Source organism: Zingiber officinale, chromosome 1B (assembly GCF_018446385.1).
Source record: "Zingiber officinale cultivar Zhangliang chromosome 1B, Zo_v1.1, whole genome shotgun sequence".
Lineage (NCBI taxonomy): Eukaryota > Viridiplantae > Streptophyta > Magnoliopsida > Zingiberales > Zingiberaceae > Zingiber > Zingiber officinale.
Genome location: NC_055986.1, coordinates 60010734 through 60026858, shown reverse-complemented (window position 1 = coordinate 60026858; position 16125 = coordinate 60010734). Strand labels below are relative to the sequence as shown.

Genomic DNA, 16125 nt, shown 5'->3' with positions numbered 1-16125 from the left:
ATGATTTAGAATATGGCGGGTGTAATGGAATAATTAATACAAATTGAATAATCAATACAATATATATGAATGGCGTTTAGGCGTTGCCTTTTCCGTCTGCTTCTTGAGCACTTTATCTATTCATCTTAACTCAGAAGGTTAGGGGATCTGTTATAATTATCATAATGCTTCTTTGTTCTGCTCCAATTCATTAGCTTCAACTGACTTGGGAGACACATCTCAATCTAATATGATAAGAGTGAATTCCGATCGTACCAAAACTTCAACCAAAAAAGAAAGGTACGAGCGCAGCGACATGAGTAAATGTGTATGTATATGTATATATATATACGGATATCAGATATTGATAGTCCCTCCATACTTCTCTCCATTTGGATAAGATATTATATCTTCCGTCATGTTTATAGAAAATTATCATTCCTACTTATCAACTCTCTATTAAATTTTCAATTATCAAGTGTCTAGTTAATTATAAATTATTTGAACTTGTTCAATATCATATATTTGATTCATCTCGACTTACTTAATATTTCACTTAATCATTAAATATATTAATCAAATATCAAAATTTAACTCAAGTTTAATTAACCTTGCTTTGAGTCGGATTATATCGACATAAATTTGGAATGAAATTAATAAATTGAAAAAATTTATTACCTCATCGTTTAGATAAAAATTCTGGCATAGCAAAGATAAATAACACTAATGAAAAATTCTTTGATAGACTTGGTTTAAGAAAAATATAAAAGCAAATATTCTCTCAGGCCTGTTGTTGGGACGGCTTGGAATTTTTAATGGTCCAACCAATTGCTTAATATATTATTAATCAGTTCTCTCTCACGGTTTAGTATATGCATTTTGAACCGTCCGATAAAGGAAATATGGACGTCTGGATCTATGCCAGCCCCATGAAGATGAGAAGGCGCCATGGGTCAAAGGGCCGTGTATAAACCAGCCAAAAGTGGCTTGTAGGGTTTTAGTCTTCGCTTGCTGCACTGTTACTCATGAATATCTCCCGGGCCATCACCGGAGTGCTATCTCGCCACTCCCGCAATTCCACCAAATGGTTTTTCTCTCTCGGTTCCTCCTTCACAACCCAGCAGCTTGCATCTCTCTCTTCCTCGACGCTGAAGCGCACTTCCAATACAATCACCGAGCCTAAGCCTGAGGCGTCCTCTCCTGGGTTGTCGTCTTCGCCTGGCACCGAAGCGCCTGCTCCCCCCTCCCTGGAAAATTACAAGAAGTCGTCGGACCTGCCACGCCCGAAGGAGATACCCTTTCAACCGCAGATTCTTAACCAGGTGCACCTCGTCGGTTACGTCGGTGTGCCGGTTCAGCTTCAGATGTCACACAATGGATCCTGTGTCGCCTTCTCGGTTCTTACCTCTAAGAAGATCGAGGGGCTACTTTCATTCCGGTGCGCTTGCTTCTAAACTTGACGCCTTGACTTGATGATAAAATTTTGCTCTTGTTGACTTTGGTGTGGCTCTAGCCATTCCATTTTTGAAATACTATGAACAAGTGTTTTCTACACTAGAAACTAAAGATTTGTATCAATAGTTATGTTAGACTCATCGTGATTGAAATTCATCCTAGAAATTCGCTTAGTGATGACGTATGCTTTAGAAAAAAAATGACCATATACTAGCAGCATGATTTTTAAAAACCACTTTACAAGGCCACAAACCACTTCTCTTCATCCTAATTTATTTGAAGGAGAAACCTCCCAGAAGATTGTTTTCTTTTCGATACTTGATGTAGTGGATTTCCATTATACCCTTATAAATGAATTTAAATGGTCTCCTTGTTCACTACAAGTGATGAAAGAGCAAAAATTTGACAGTAGGACCTTCAATTTGCATGGGTAAGGATGTAATTTTGAAAAGAAAGCATTATAATTGTGTACAAATATTGTTGCTTGAGGTTTGGACTTTCTTGGTGTATTCATAGTTGTCAAAAGCGCTCGCTTTGCTTGCTTAAGCGCGAGATGCAAGCTTCATGCTTCTAAGAACTCGAAAGCACAAGAGGTTCAGGAAGCATTCGCCTTGTTGCGCTTCACGCAAAAGTGAAGCTTTCGCTTTTGCGCAAAGCACAGAACTTTCCTCTTTTCTTCAGTTTTTTTATTTTTTGTTTTTTTATAAGATTAAAGCCTTAAACCTCTTTAAATTTTCATATGCTTCAAACTGTTGCCTCTTCGCCGGCCTCTCGTGGCTAGTAATCGTGCTTCTTTGTTCGCCTCTTCAAGGTAAGTGCTTCGTATCTCTTAATTTTTGTTTATTAGGATTTTTCCAATGTCTCCGCATCCTGTGACGCTTTCGGTGGCTCCGGATGCGTCGTGCCGTCACGGGACGCTTCCTGCGCAGTCGGAGTTGTCTGACAATGCACGTATTTTTTTTAAAAGATTTAATTAAATCAAACAACTCCTAACTTAAATGAGGTATTTCGAATAGGTTTTATAAAGCCAAATTAAATTATCCCAATAAAATATATAAAAATATATTTAAAATAAAAAAATCAAATAAATTTTATTAATTAATATAAATCAGATTTAAAATTTATAAAAAATATATTTTAAATATTAAAAATATGATTAATTTATATGAAATCACATTTAAATATATAAAAATATATTTATTTTTTTATTAATTCAAATAAATTAGTAAATCAGATTTAAAATTTAAATACATAAAAAATATATTTAAAATAAAAAAATCTGATAAATTTTATTACTTAGATTTGGACCAAAAAAAATCTGATAAATTTTATTTCGAATGCAAGCGAAGCTTTCAAGTAGCTGAAATAGAAATTAGCCAACCTTTTGATCCTCCCAAAGCCTTTGTCGGGGGAGTGGTTGTGGGTGACAACCACTGAAGGAGACTCAGCTTAGTTCTCATCCGACAAGAAGGGGTGGCCCAAAAGCTTATATATTATATCAGCCACCTATTGAAGGGTGTCGAAATAAGATATACCAATTTGAAAAAATTGACCCTGGCACTAGTGATCATGACAAGGCAGTTATGTCCTAATTTTTTGTTGCATCCCATCATGGTGCTAACCAACAATTGCATGGCTAGGATCCTCACCCACCTAGAGTCTTTTGGGTGAATAGTGAAACGGATAATAAAGCTCAACAAGTATGACATATAATATTTGCCGACAATGACCAAGATCTAAGCTGCCTTCTTGGTTGAGACATTCTTTATAAAAGAAGAGGCACAGTGCAAGGTATTTCTGGATGGTTGCACTATTATGGAAGGTAGTGGAGTAGGGTAATTCTAATCTCCCCACTTAGGAACGAGATAAAGTTGATAGTCTGCTTATCCTTCTCGATCTATAATAATAAGACTGAGTATGAAGCCCTCCTGATAGAGTTGTAAGCGGCCAAAAACATAGGAGTTACCTGCTTCATAATCCACATTGATTCTCAGTTGGTAATCAGCCAAGGCAACAAACTTTTTCTAGCCGGAGATGAGAGAATGTAGAGGTACATCTAAGTGTGTGAGTAGGCCAAGGAGGGCAAAGGACTTATGGAGCTTATGGTATGACAAATCCCTTGGGAGGAAAATGCTCGGTCGAAACACTTGACCAAGATGGCAAGTGTTTTGGGGAATTAGTCTTCTAAAGGGACCACCACCCATGAATAGTTAATCTCCTAGGTGGAACTTCCCATAAGGATCAATTGGCGATCTAAGTTGTTATCTTATCTATAGGAGGAGTCTTGCTTGATTGACCCAAGAAGGGCTTCTCGTATTCGGGTGAGGGCTCAATGCTTCACCCTCATTAATGGGATCGTTTATAAGAGATCCTTCTCCTGACCACTACTCCGATGCCTGGGTTGAAGTCAAATATGTCATGGAGAGATACATGAAGGATATTGCGGGAATCACTTGGGCAGATTGGTGCTCTTCCGTAAGGCTCTTCTCGTCGGATATTTTAAACTGTCATAGGGACACTGTCCCAGACAATATATAAAAATATATTTAAAATTTAAAAATCTAATAAGTTTTATTAATTCATATAAATCAGTAAATCAAATTTAAATATATAAAAAATATATTTAAAATAAAAAATTCTATTAAATTTTATTAATTCATATAATTAGTAAATCAGATTTAAATATATACAAAAATATTTAAAATAAAAAATTCTAATAAATTCAATTAATTCATATAATTTATATTCTATAATTAATTTTTTTTCCTGTTCTATATTTTTTTTATTGATTGATTATTATTGATTTTAGCGGTTTTGATTCTTAACTATGTCAAATACAACAATTCCATCAATTCTAAAGGATATTGCTTGGAATTATACAACATGTTCAGATCCTAAAAATTTAAATATTGTCAGTTGTATTTTTTTATAGTAAAATAACAAATGGTGGAATTTATCGACATAAACTATATTTAGTTGGGGGCAATAGAAATGTGAAAACTTGTCCGAAATGTCCTGAGAATGTTAAAGAGGAAATTAGAGAGTTCATGCAAAAAAAAGAGAGTACTTTGAAGAATCAAATAGATCAAATTCCTCATTTTGATGATATTGATGATTTGGATGAACATGAAGATGATCATTAAACTAATGTGAAAGGGAAACGTCCAATATCTAATCCAAGCATCCATCCTACGGTCCAATATAAAAAGGGTAAACAAATTGGACCTATTAATCTTCGTTTTATAAAAGATGTCGATAAAGTTGTGAAACAAAAAAAGGACAATTTGATGAAAATGAAAAGAAGTTAAGAGATATTTCAATTGAGAGAAATTTGCAAGATGAATGTATGATGTTGGAATTTCTTTCAATGCTATTACATATGATTCTTTTGAGCCTTCTATTGAAGTTATTGGACAATTTGGATCGGGGATGAAACCTCCGTCATATCATGAAGTGGGGGTTAAGTATTTGAAGGAGTTGGCAAATACGAACTTTCTTCTCATCCTATGAAGAAGATCATGGCAGATGGATGGACGGATAAAAAGGATAGGACTCTTAAATTTTCTGGTGAATAGTCCTAGAGGAAGCATATTTGTTGAATCAGTTGATGCTTTAGGCTATTCTCACACAACTGACAAGATATTTGAGTTATTTTCTAAATTTGTGTATCACATTGGAGACAAAAATATAGTTGAACAGCAGGTAATATTTTAAATTTTTGTTACTTTAATTAATAATTGGATCATATTTTTAATTCTTTTTTATTAAATTTATTTGTTTTTTCAAGTTGTCCTTTGGAAAACCGATTTCCACACTTGTACTGGACTCATTGTTTGATTTATTGTTCGAGGATATATTCAAATTCCTTATGTCAGAAAATTGCATGAACGAGCATTGATGGTGAATGGTTATATCTACAACAGACCACAAGTATTCAACATGATGGGAGAGTTTACTAGACAGAGAGACATTGTAAGAACGATAATGACACGTTTCACAATCATTTTTTTTTACTTTAAAGCGGTTTCATATACAACAAGCAAATTTGATAAAGATGTTTAAAGTGGGCACATAGTCGATTTTCTAAAGAAGCTGGAAAATGTGTAGCAGAAATAATATTGATGCTTTCTTTTTGGAAACATATGATTTTTGCATTAAAAGTTGACAGCCCATTGCTGAAAGTATTGCGGTTCGTAGATGGTGAAAAAAAGGTCTTCTATGAGTTATATTTATGAGTCAATCAATAGGGTCAAAGAAGCTATTGCTACGTTATTTAACAATAATGAAGAGAAATATCGTAGTATTTTTGAATTCATTGACAAAAGATAGAATGTTCAACTCCATCGACTTTTATGGATATTTCTTGAATCTAGAGTGTTTTTACTCAAAACCTGACATAAAAAATGATACAAAAGTAATGCAGGGTTTGTACAAGTGCATATCTAGATTGGTGAGAGATGAGAATTTATAAGAAAAGATCAAGAATCAATTGGAAAAAAAATAAATCAGGACCTTTTGGTTTGCCAATGACTATTCGATAAAGAACTTCAAAATCACTAGATAAATTTGTAAATAATATATTGTGCAATATCAATATTGAATGATAATAAAGTTAATCTTATAATTTATATGTTTTTGTATTTCAAGCTGATTGGTGGTCTTTTTGTGGTGCATCAATGCTTGAATTAAAAATATTTGCAATGAAGATTTTAAACCTCACATGCTCTTCTTTAGGTTGTGAATGTAATTGGAGTGTTTCTGAACATGTAAGTTGGAGTTTTTTTAATACATATTAAAATTTATATTATAGACTTAACTTTTTACTTTTTATTTTTTTTGTAGTTGCATTCTAAGAAAACAAATAGATTGTCTCAACACGATTGAATGATTTAGTATATATCAAGTACAACAGAGTTTTGATGTGAAGATATGATTTACGAAATAAGATTGATCCTATTACTTTGTCAGAGATAGATAATAGTAATGAATGGTTGTTGGGAAAATTGGATGATAATGATTTTGTCTATGAAGGTGAAGATTTGCATTGGAGTGATGTAGCACGAGCATCTAGGGTTGGTGAAAGTGTATATGACTTTCGATCTCGAAATGCATCTTCTTCAAAAGAAGCATCATCACCTACTTCGAAAAAAAAAGTAATTTTCAACTCATAGTCTTGTAGATGAAGAAGAAATTAACCTTGATGATAGAACTGAAGAAAAAGAAACTAATGGATTCAAATCAAGCGATGGAGCTGATGACGTAGATTTGGACAATGAGGATGAAGAAAATATTATTTTGATATTTGATATTTCATCTATCACATTTTTAAAGACTTTTGATTTATTTTTAATTTTTTGAATAATATTTTGTTTATGGTTATTTGGATTTTCAAAGACATTTTCAAAGACTTTTAATATATATAATAGTCCTTTTGTTTATTACATTTTTTTTCGTAAAGCCCGCGCTTTGCTAAGTGCACTTTGCACTTTAAGCTCCAAGTCCCTTTAAGTGCACTTTGCACTTTAAGTGCACATAATTGGAAGAACAATATAATTGAGGGACAAAGGTGAAGCTTTTCTATTTCTTTAGCTTGTTGAAATGGATAATTTACATGATTTGCAATAGCATGGAGTTAAACCAGATGGAAATTAAATTTGAAGGCATTTATATGGGTTCACATCATATGGCAAGAATTATTACTAGTAGTTCGCCTCTTTAGAAACATATCCTTTTAGCAAAGAATGGATTTTGTTCCTGGTTCGTGTATACATTGTTCATAGAGTTGAGATTAAGCAAATTTCTTTTGGTAAAAAAACTCTATCATGAACTTTGCCTCTGATTTGTGCTTGCTTAGTTTCCAACTTTAATTTCATCTCATTAATCTCCTTTGTTGTCGTAGTTATGTCCCTCAGTTAACCATTGCTTGAATTACGTTAGTAAACATAGGAGACACCGATTTCCGGATGTTGACTTTAGCTATAAGGCTACAACTAATTTAGGAGTTTTCTTTAACTTTCTCAATGCGCTAGGAGTCATCACCTTCTTGTATGCGGGGCATAATGTCATTCTCAAGATCCAGTATATGGGGTGTAACATTATTCTCAAGATCCAAGTGATGATATCTTTGACTCTTGAAAAACCTTCAATGTTCAATGCAGAAGGGCATTCTCGTTGCTATTTGCTACTTTCTAGTTGCCATTCTGATATCCAAGGGTATTGCCCCAGCAACATGGCAACCACATAGTCTAGACACGAACATATATGGATGAGTATCTAGCAATCCAACTACTTGATACTCACAAGTAGGATTATCAAGTAGTCCTATAATCAGCCTCCTTGGCTACACCCTCAGGGAGGTAGGGGCTCAATGCCCTGAGTACTCCTAGAGCTGAATATCCTTTGTACTTCCCTAAGCAAGCCTTGACTACCTGACAAGCCATCCCATTCGAACCCTAGGGTGGCTCATGAAGTTGTGTGCGGAGGGAGAAGGTTAGGAAGGGGACTTCTTGAAAGCCTACCCCTTTTTCGTCCGATATCCCAGACGGGTTCTTGGCTCACTTTCACCCCTAGGTAGGGGAATATAATGGATCCTCCGACCCGATGGACCACTTATGTTGATTTAACAATGTGACACTCCATCAGTACACTAATGTGGTGACGTGCCAAGTTTTTCTAGCAAGTTTAGTGGGGTTGGCATAGTCTTGGTTTAACACCGTAAAGGTGGGTACCATCTGTTACATCGATGATTTATGCTCAGTATCCTTGTAACATTTTACCGACTGCAATAGATACCAAAAAATGATCCTAAATATATTTAATATGAAGACCCTATGAGAATATATCTAGTGTTTTACCAAGGTAGTGTTGGAATTCCCTTCAACCATTTCAGAAATACTAATTAGTGCCTTCTCCAAGGCCCAAGGGAGTAGACATGCTCGTTTTTTAGGTTCGGTCCAAACGATTTAAAGGGTGTGGTGGCTCCTCGCAATAATGTCATGGTCATTTGGGCCACCATAACCAATTACAACATTGTTAGGATCTTAGTTGATTTCGAAAGCTCGGTGAATGTCCTAATCGAACAAGCTTTCAATCAAATATAATTAGGGGAGGCATAACTATTCCCCATACCTATTGCCTTATTCAACTTTTAGGATGGTCCAATCATTCGGGAATATTTATTTGTCCTTGTTAATGGGGGAGCAGCCCCTACGGAGAATGATCATAGTTCTGTTCGTGATAGTGGATGCTCTTTTAGCTTATAATGTGATATTGGGATGCCCCATGTTGGGCACGTTTGTGGCGGTGTTCTCTACTTATTATTTTTCCTTGTGAGTTGAAGGTGGGAGAAGTTTAGGGAAGCCACCTCCTAGAAGTATTATGTGGAGATCGTGTGGGCCAGCCAAAAGTGTGCAAGAGAAGTTGATGAAGTCGGGCGATACAATATGATGGTGATCGAGTGTACCTATTATGAGAACATTTGTAGAGGACGGACTTGAGTTGGTGAAAATAACTCTAGATGACTTAGGGAAAACCACCCATATAGTCGCTGACTTGGACCCAAACATGAAGGAGTTGACCTCATGTCTTATTCGAAATCAAGACATCTTCGCTTAGGACACCCGAGACTTGATCGGAGTCTCCCCACAACTAATGGAGCACCACCTCATCAACTCACTGGAAGTTTGATTGGTGAAATAGAAGCGACACTTCAACCCTGATAAAATCATACATATTAAATTGGAAAAGTTATGTAAGGTCGGCCATATCCATGAGGTACAATTCCTTGCCATCTAGTGTCGTATTGGTCCCTAAACCCTTGAGATAATGGAGGATGTGTATTGATTTTCGAGACCTTAACCATGTATACCCTAATAAATCTATTATCTTAAAGGATGATCAACTGATAGATTTAATTGCGGGGTGCACAATGGATACATATCAAGGATATCACCAAATACCCTTGGCTTAGGAGGACCAAGATAAGGTTACTTTCATCGCATCGAATGAGATATTTTGCTACAGTTCCTACCCTTTGGTCTCAAGAATGTGGGGATATTTATCAAAGACCGATGAACAAGGTGTTCAACGGAGTGATAAGGAGGAATATGGAGGTATACATAAATGACATAGACTAGTGTTGAACTTGGAAGAGACCTTTCTGACCCTCCGAAAGCATGACTTAAAGTTGAATCTCTGCAAGTGTGTTTTCATAAATTGGAGAGCCAGATTCTTGCGATATATGGCCACAAAGAGGGGAATTGAGACTAACCCAGAGAAGATATGAACCATTTAGGACATGTCCTCTCCTAGAACTTCGAAGGAAAGCCAACGCTTGATGGTGCGGATAATCGTTGTATCCTAATTCATCTCTCAATTGGTCAATTGCAACCTACCTTTCTTCAAAACGTTACGGAAGGCTACTAGATTCCAATGGGATGAGAGATGCAAGCGAAGCTTTCAAGTAGCTGAAATAGAATTTAGCCAACCTTTTGATCCTCCCAAAGCCTTTGTCGGGGGAGTGGTTGTGGGTGACAACCACTGAAGGAGACTCAGCTTAGTTCTCATCCGACAAGAAGGGGTGGCCCAAAAGCTTATATATTATATCAGTCACCTATTGAAGGGTGTCGAAATAAGATATACCAATTTGAAAAAATTGACTCTGGCACTAGTGATCATGACAAGGCAGTTATGTCCTAATTTTTTATTGCATCCCATCATGGTGTTGACCAACAATTGCATGGCTAGGATCCTCACCCACCTAGAGTCTTTTGGGCGAATAGTGAAATGGATAATAAAGCTCAACAAGTATGACATATAATATTTGTCGACAATGACCAAGATCCAAGCTGCCTTCTTGGTTGAGACATTCTTTATAAAAGAAGAGGCACAGTGCAAGGTATTTCTGGATGGTTGCACTATTATGGAAGGTAGTGGAGTAGGGTAATTCTAATCTCCCCACTTAGGAACGAGATAAAGTTGATAGTCTGCTTATCCTTCTCGATCTATAATAATAAGACTGAGTATGAAGCCCTCCTGATAGAGTTGTAAGCGGCCAAAAACATAGGAGTTACCTGCTTCATAATCCACATTGATTCTCAGTTGGTAATCAGCCAAGGCAACAAACTTTTTCTAGCCGGAGATGAGAGAATGTAGAGGTACATCTAAGTGTATGAGTAGGCCAAGGAGGGCAAAGGACTTATGGAGCTTATGGTATGACAAATCCCTTGGGAGGAAAATGCTCGGTCGAAACACTTGACCAAGATGGCAAGTGTTTTGGGGAATTAGTCTTCTAAAGGGACCACCACCCATGAATAGTTAATCTCCTAGGTGGAACTTCCCATAAGGATCAATTGGCGATCTAAGTTGTTATCTTATCTATAGGAGGAGTCTTGCTTGATTGACCCAAGAAGGGCTTCTCGCATTCAGGGGAGGGCTCAATGCTTCACCCTCATTAATGGGATCGTTTATAAGAGATCCTTCTCCTGACCACTACTCCGATGCCTGGGTTGAAGTCAAATATGTCATGGAGAGATACATGAAGGATATTGCGGGAATCACTTGGGCAGATTGGTGCTCTTCCGTAAGGCTCTTCGCTGGGGGTGCTCCTTGTAGGGATATCTAGTGGATTGTTAATACTATCTATATAGGGATGACCAATCTCCTTTGAGGAAGGGTTGCGCAAAGTTGCCTCATGAGGGCTAGTTGGGTGAGCGCTCGAGCTCGACTGGGGAAGGCGTAGCAACTTGGGGGTTGGTGGCCACCTTAGGTGTTGTTCCGACAACCTTGGGTCGAAGCTATAAGCAAAGGAGGGTAGGGAGATTCTTGGAGAGTGGTAAGGGGCCTGCTTAGGATGAAGGGGTAGCTTGCAAAGACTCGGTGAGGCAAAAACAATGGGTGTCTCGCTCGTCTCTCCTGATGCTCTCCTCTTCAGCTTGGAAACGTTCTTAACTATGAGTGCTCGGACAAACATATCATTTGCATGAGAGGAGAGAAAGGGAAGAGAGTAAAGTGAAATCGGTGAGAACATAACAGTAGGTTACCCCTTCTAGGGGGAGAAAATTAAAACCTAAGTAATGGATGGATAAAGGATACGTAGGGGCAGTTCATTTCGATCTCCATGGGGCTTAACTTGAAGTGATGCAACATGTGATTGTGTAGAAGGTGAGCTACGTCAAACACCCTTCCATGGAGGGTCTCAATGATGAGAGGGAATGGACAAAGGGCTTAGGCAATCTTTAAGTTTGGTAGGGGTGGAAGTTCTTCCACCTAGGCTGTGGGGAATTGAAAAGGAATAGAAGGTCAAAGGTAAAATAATAAGCTCTTCCACCCTTTACCAGAAAGATAACATGCCGTCTAGGAATTGATAATCTGGCCTAGTGGTGAAATATAATACACATGCTTAAAAGGCGGTAGAAGAGAGGAAGCTTGAAGTATCAGTACACAATGGTTGTCTCAGATAGAATATAGAATGAGTTGGGGGCAAATTAGTTTGATGGGATGTTAAGATAGGAGGAAAGGTCACTATAAAAGGGGGAGCATGTAACCGGAGACCACCCTTGAAATGTCCCACAAAGAAAATTGAGGATTGTTGGGCGTGAGATAGGGACGATCCGTGGGCTCAAGAAAGCTAAGTGAGTGTCATTCAGGATATAGTTTCCGTTATGGTAGATGAAGTTATGAGTTGGTCGTATGGAGGACGACAAGTGCTCATATTGAAAACCCCCACCTTTGTCAGAGAGACCAAGTTCTTAGAAGCCATGAGATAGAGAGGAGAGAGATGACTTATCGGTTCGGTTGAAGAAAGGAGAAAACGTAGGTGGGGGTGTAAGGATAATAAAAAAAAGGCAACGAGAACTTGGACTTTATACCTACTCTTGAGCATTACCAATCTGAGCATATGAGCATTCTTCGCAAAATCAGATGAAGATAAAGTTGCCATGCTATAATAGAGAGACAAAATTAGTGCGAGTGAAGCAACATAATAGCTAACTAAAAAGGGGGTAGGATCTAATTTGGGAAACATGCCTAATTCCACCATGATGATGTGCTCGTGGAGTTAGCATTGTGCGAAGGGTTTTTGGTGGCAGAAGCCGATCCGCCATTGCCTAGGTCACAACCCAACATGTGTGTAGACCTGACCCTGGGCTGGGTCTGGCCCGGGCCCATAACCTGGTCAACGGGCCGGTTGGCCGTTGACCTGGTTCGTCGGGCTGAACCGAAACTAGCCCGGTAACTTGCCGGGCCGGTTCCGACTCCTTAAGTGCAAAATCAGCGGGCCGTCGGTTTGGCTCGCTTGCTCAACAGTTTTTTTTTACCGTTGGAATCGGTGGTTCTTGGCCGTTGGAATCGGTGGTTCCTAGTTGTTGGAATTGGCGGTTCCTAGCCGTTGGAACCGAACCGGCGGTTCCTAGCCGTTGAGAGAGGAGTGGGGGATTTTTTGTTACGATTAGGATCATTGGACCGTTTTTTGATCAATGACTATGATTTAGTGTTCGTTACTATCCAAACTCTATAAATAAAAAACTCATTTCATTATTTTCACACACATCTTCTCTACTCTTAATCTCAATTTTATATTCTCTATACGTTTTTGTCTTTATTTCTATGCACTTTTATTTTCAATTTTCAATTACAATGGAAGAAGGTCCTGGAGGTGCATCATCTTGAGCTCGGAAGGGAAAGGAAATAGTGAATTCACGGGAGGACCCCAACATACAATCCAAGATCGAGCACCTTCTGAATCCGATACCTGAAATACAAGGAAGAACCGATGCAATTACTTCTTAGGTTCGGGAAATTCCTCTTTTAAAGTTTTATTTTCACAAAACATTTTGAGGTCATTTTTTCGTCGGGAGAAATGTGTGCAAAATGTAAGCACTGCAATGCTTTCTATAAATTCCAAGCCGGTGGCGACTATGGATCGTTGAAACGACATGTAGAAATGAAGCACTCGACCGTTCTTAAACACAATTATTAAGATTTTCTTCAACTAACGGTAGTACTGATTTCGGTTTATTTTTTCGGATAATAAATTAAGAGAATCATTATCTAAATTTGTTTCCGTAAAACATCTTTCTTTTAATTTTGGATCTAAATGCACATTTGAACATTTTTGTAAAGAATCTTTTAATCCATGTGCTAAACGTGTTCCTAGGACTACACTTACTCATACAATTAAAAAATTAGTAAAATAAGGAAAAAAAATCTAATTGATGAATTTAGTAAATTAGATAATAAAGTTTTTTTATGTTCCGATATTTGGAGTGATCATTAGCAAATACATTCGTATATAGATGTGACTTGCCATTGGATCGATAACTCTTGGATCTCCAAAAAAGGATTGTTAACTTATAGAGTTTTTGATGAATCACATAATACTCATAATATTGCACAATTATTATGTTTAATTTTAGAACAATACGGATTAACTCATAAAATATTTTTAATATCATTAGATAATGCTAGTTTTAATACCGCTTGTATAGATGATCTAAAATTTGTTTGTCAACCTATTATTGGTGATTATTCGTTATGTATGTCATGTTTTAAATTTGTGTTCAAGATGGATTAAAAGTTTTAAAAAATTATATTAAACCAATTATAATTGTAATTTTTTATTTATGGTCTCATCTATTTATAATGAAACAATTAAGTATGTTTTGTAAAACTAATGGAATGAGATCTAAAAAATTTCTACGTGATGTACCAATTCGTTGGAATTCAACATACCAATTATTACCAGATTCATTTTAATATTAAGAATTATTATGTTTATTTTTTGCACAAAATACTTATACTAATATATATTTATTTTCACAACAATGGAATATTTGTAGTAGTATTTGTGAAATTTTAAAAGTATTTAATGATGCAATTGAACAACTTGCCAGTGTTTGTTATCCGATTGCTCAATTAGTTTTAGAAATTTTTTAATATAGTATTAGTTTTAAATGAACATATTAATAATGAATCTTTATCTTCTTGCATCTTAGCTATGAAAACTAAATGGGAAAAATATTTTTATTTTATTCTTGAAATTTATTTAATTGCATTTGCTCTAGATCTTAGATTTAAATTAGAAGTTTTAAAAGAAATGTTAACTTTATATTATGATGTTTTAATTTCAATTAAAGATTTTTCTTCTACTGATCCAGTTAATATTATATATAATGTTAGAATTTATTTATATGATATTTATAATCAATATTATGCAAAATATGAACAACAAATTAATATTTTTGAAATGCAACAAACTACTAGTAGTAATTTAAAACTCACAAAAGCACAACTTTTATTAAAAGAACGGATGAAACGTCCACGAGGATACACAAGTTCCACACAGGAACTTGAGAATTATTTTAGACTTCTTTTGATTTTAATGAAGCAGATAGTGAAAATTTCAATATCTTAAAGTGGTGGTCACAGACAGCTCAAAGTTTTTTCGTCCTCTCCGTGATCGTCAAAAAAATTTTAGCTGTGGAGCAGGCGTTTAGTGTCGACGGCAACATATTAGATGGACGACGATCAATTTTGTCTCCCGACTCATTGGAAGCCTAAGCATTACGGGAGGATTGAACCAGAGCCAAGAAAAGAATCCAAGAAATGCAACTTTCAGATGATGAAATTGAAAATTTTGATACTGAAGGAATGAATACAACAGGAATGGGAAATGGAAGTGAGTGATAATGTAAAAGTGTAAAAATGTAAAAGAACTACGTGGACTTTGATTCCCCATACCCTAAGGGGATACGTAGGCAACTTAAAAAAGTACAACCATTTTTTTAAAATATTTTTTAATTCTTTTAATATAATAATCTTGAACCATGGTGAATCGTGAACCAGCGGTTCCGAACCATGAACCGGCGGTTTCGAACTGTGAATCGTAACCATTTTGGGTGATTAAGGTTAAGGGTCGACAATCGTCGAATCGACGGTTCTGAACCATCGAACAATCGGTTCCGAACCATGGTTAGGTCTATATATGTGAAATCGTGGAATATCATCATTTGAGGCGTCTTAAATTCGAGTAAGGCGGATCGAGGCCCAAGAAGTAGAATTAGACCCAATCTATTTCTCCTTATCGCATCAAATGCCAATCTGTCCAAACACCTGTTGAGCTCGATTGAGACTCTGAAAGTTTAACTTCGTTTGACTTTGCTCCTTTGGCTGGGGGGATTCGTGATACCCGGTGATATTACCGCCGACCACTTACCTATTATAGAGGCCAGACACGAGCATACATGGACTAATTTTTAATGACCTGAATATGATACTCAAACAAATGGGGGTTTTGAGTAGTCTCACACTTTGTCTCCTAACTACTCCCCCACGAGGCAGGGTCCAATGCCCCGTGTGCTCTCAAAGTCGAATATCCTTCATACTTCCCTAAGCAAGTCTTGTCTAATTGGCGTTTTGTACAATTTCCTCCATGATCATAAAGAATACTTGACGTTCTCTATTTTAATCATTCTACTTCTATGCTCTCAATTCTTTTATTTTTCTTATATTTAAAACTTTTTAATAAGGTCGACGAATATCATAGGTAAGTCTTGTCTCTTTTCCCATACTTTTTCAATTAATTATCTAAGAAGATGGATAACTTCTATTGTTGACCTTATAGACGTGAATCCAAATTAATTTTCGATCATTATGATCTCCTTAGTCTTTTTTCTATCACTCTTTTTTAAAATT

At 36.5% G+C, this 16125-nt stretch overlaps 1 protein-coding gene across 3 annotated transcripts in view; it reads left to right on the top strand.

Moving 5' to 3' along the window:
* Nucleotides 1-964: 964 nt before the first annotated feature.
* Nucleotides 965-16125, top strand: part of LOC121967442 (protein OSB3, chloroplastic/mitochondrial-like) — a 40713-nt gene continuing 25552 nt past the window's right edge. For all 3 annotated transcript variants that reach the window (XM_042517688.1, XM_042517681.1, XM_042517699.1), the window contains exon 1: nt 965-1417. In XM_042517688.1, coding sequence (XP_042373622.1) covers nt 1005-1417 — 413 coding nt within the window. In that variant the 5' untranslated portion in view covers nt 965-1004. The remainder of the gene's footprint in view (nt 1418-16125) is intronic.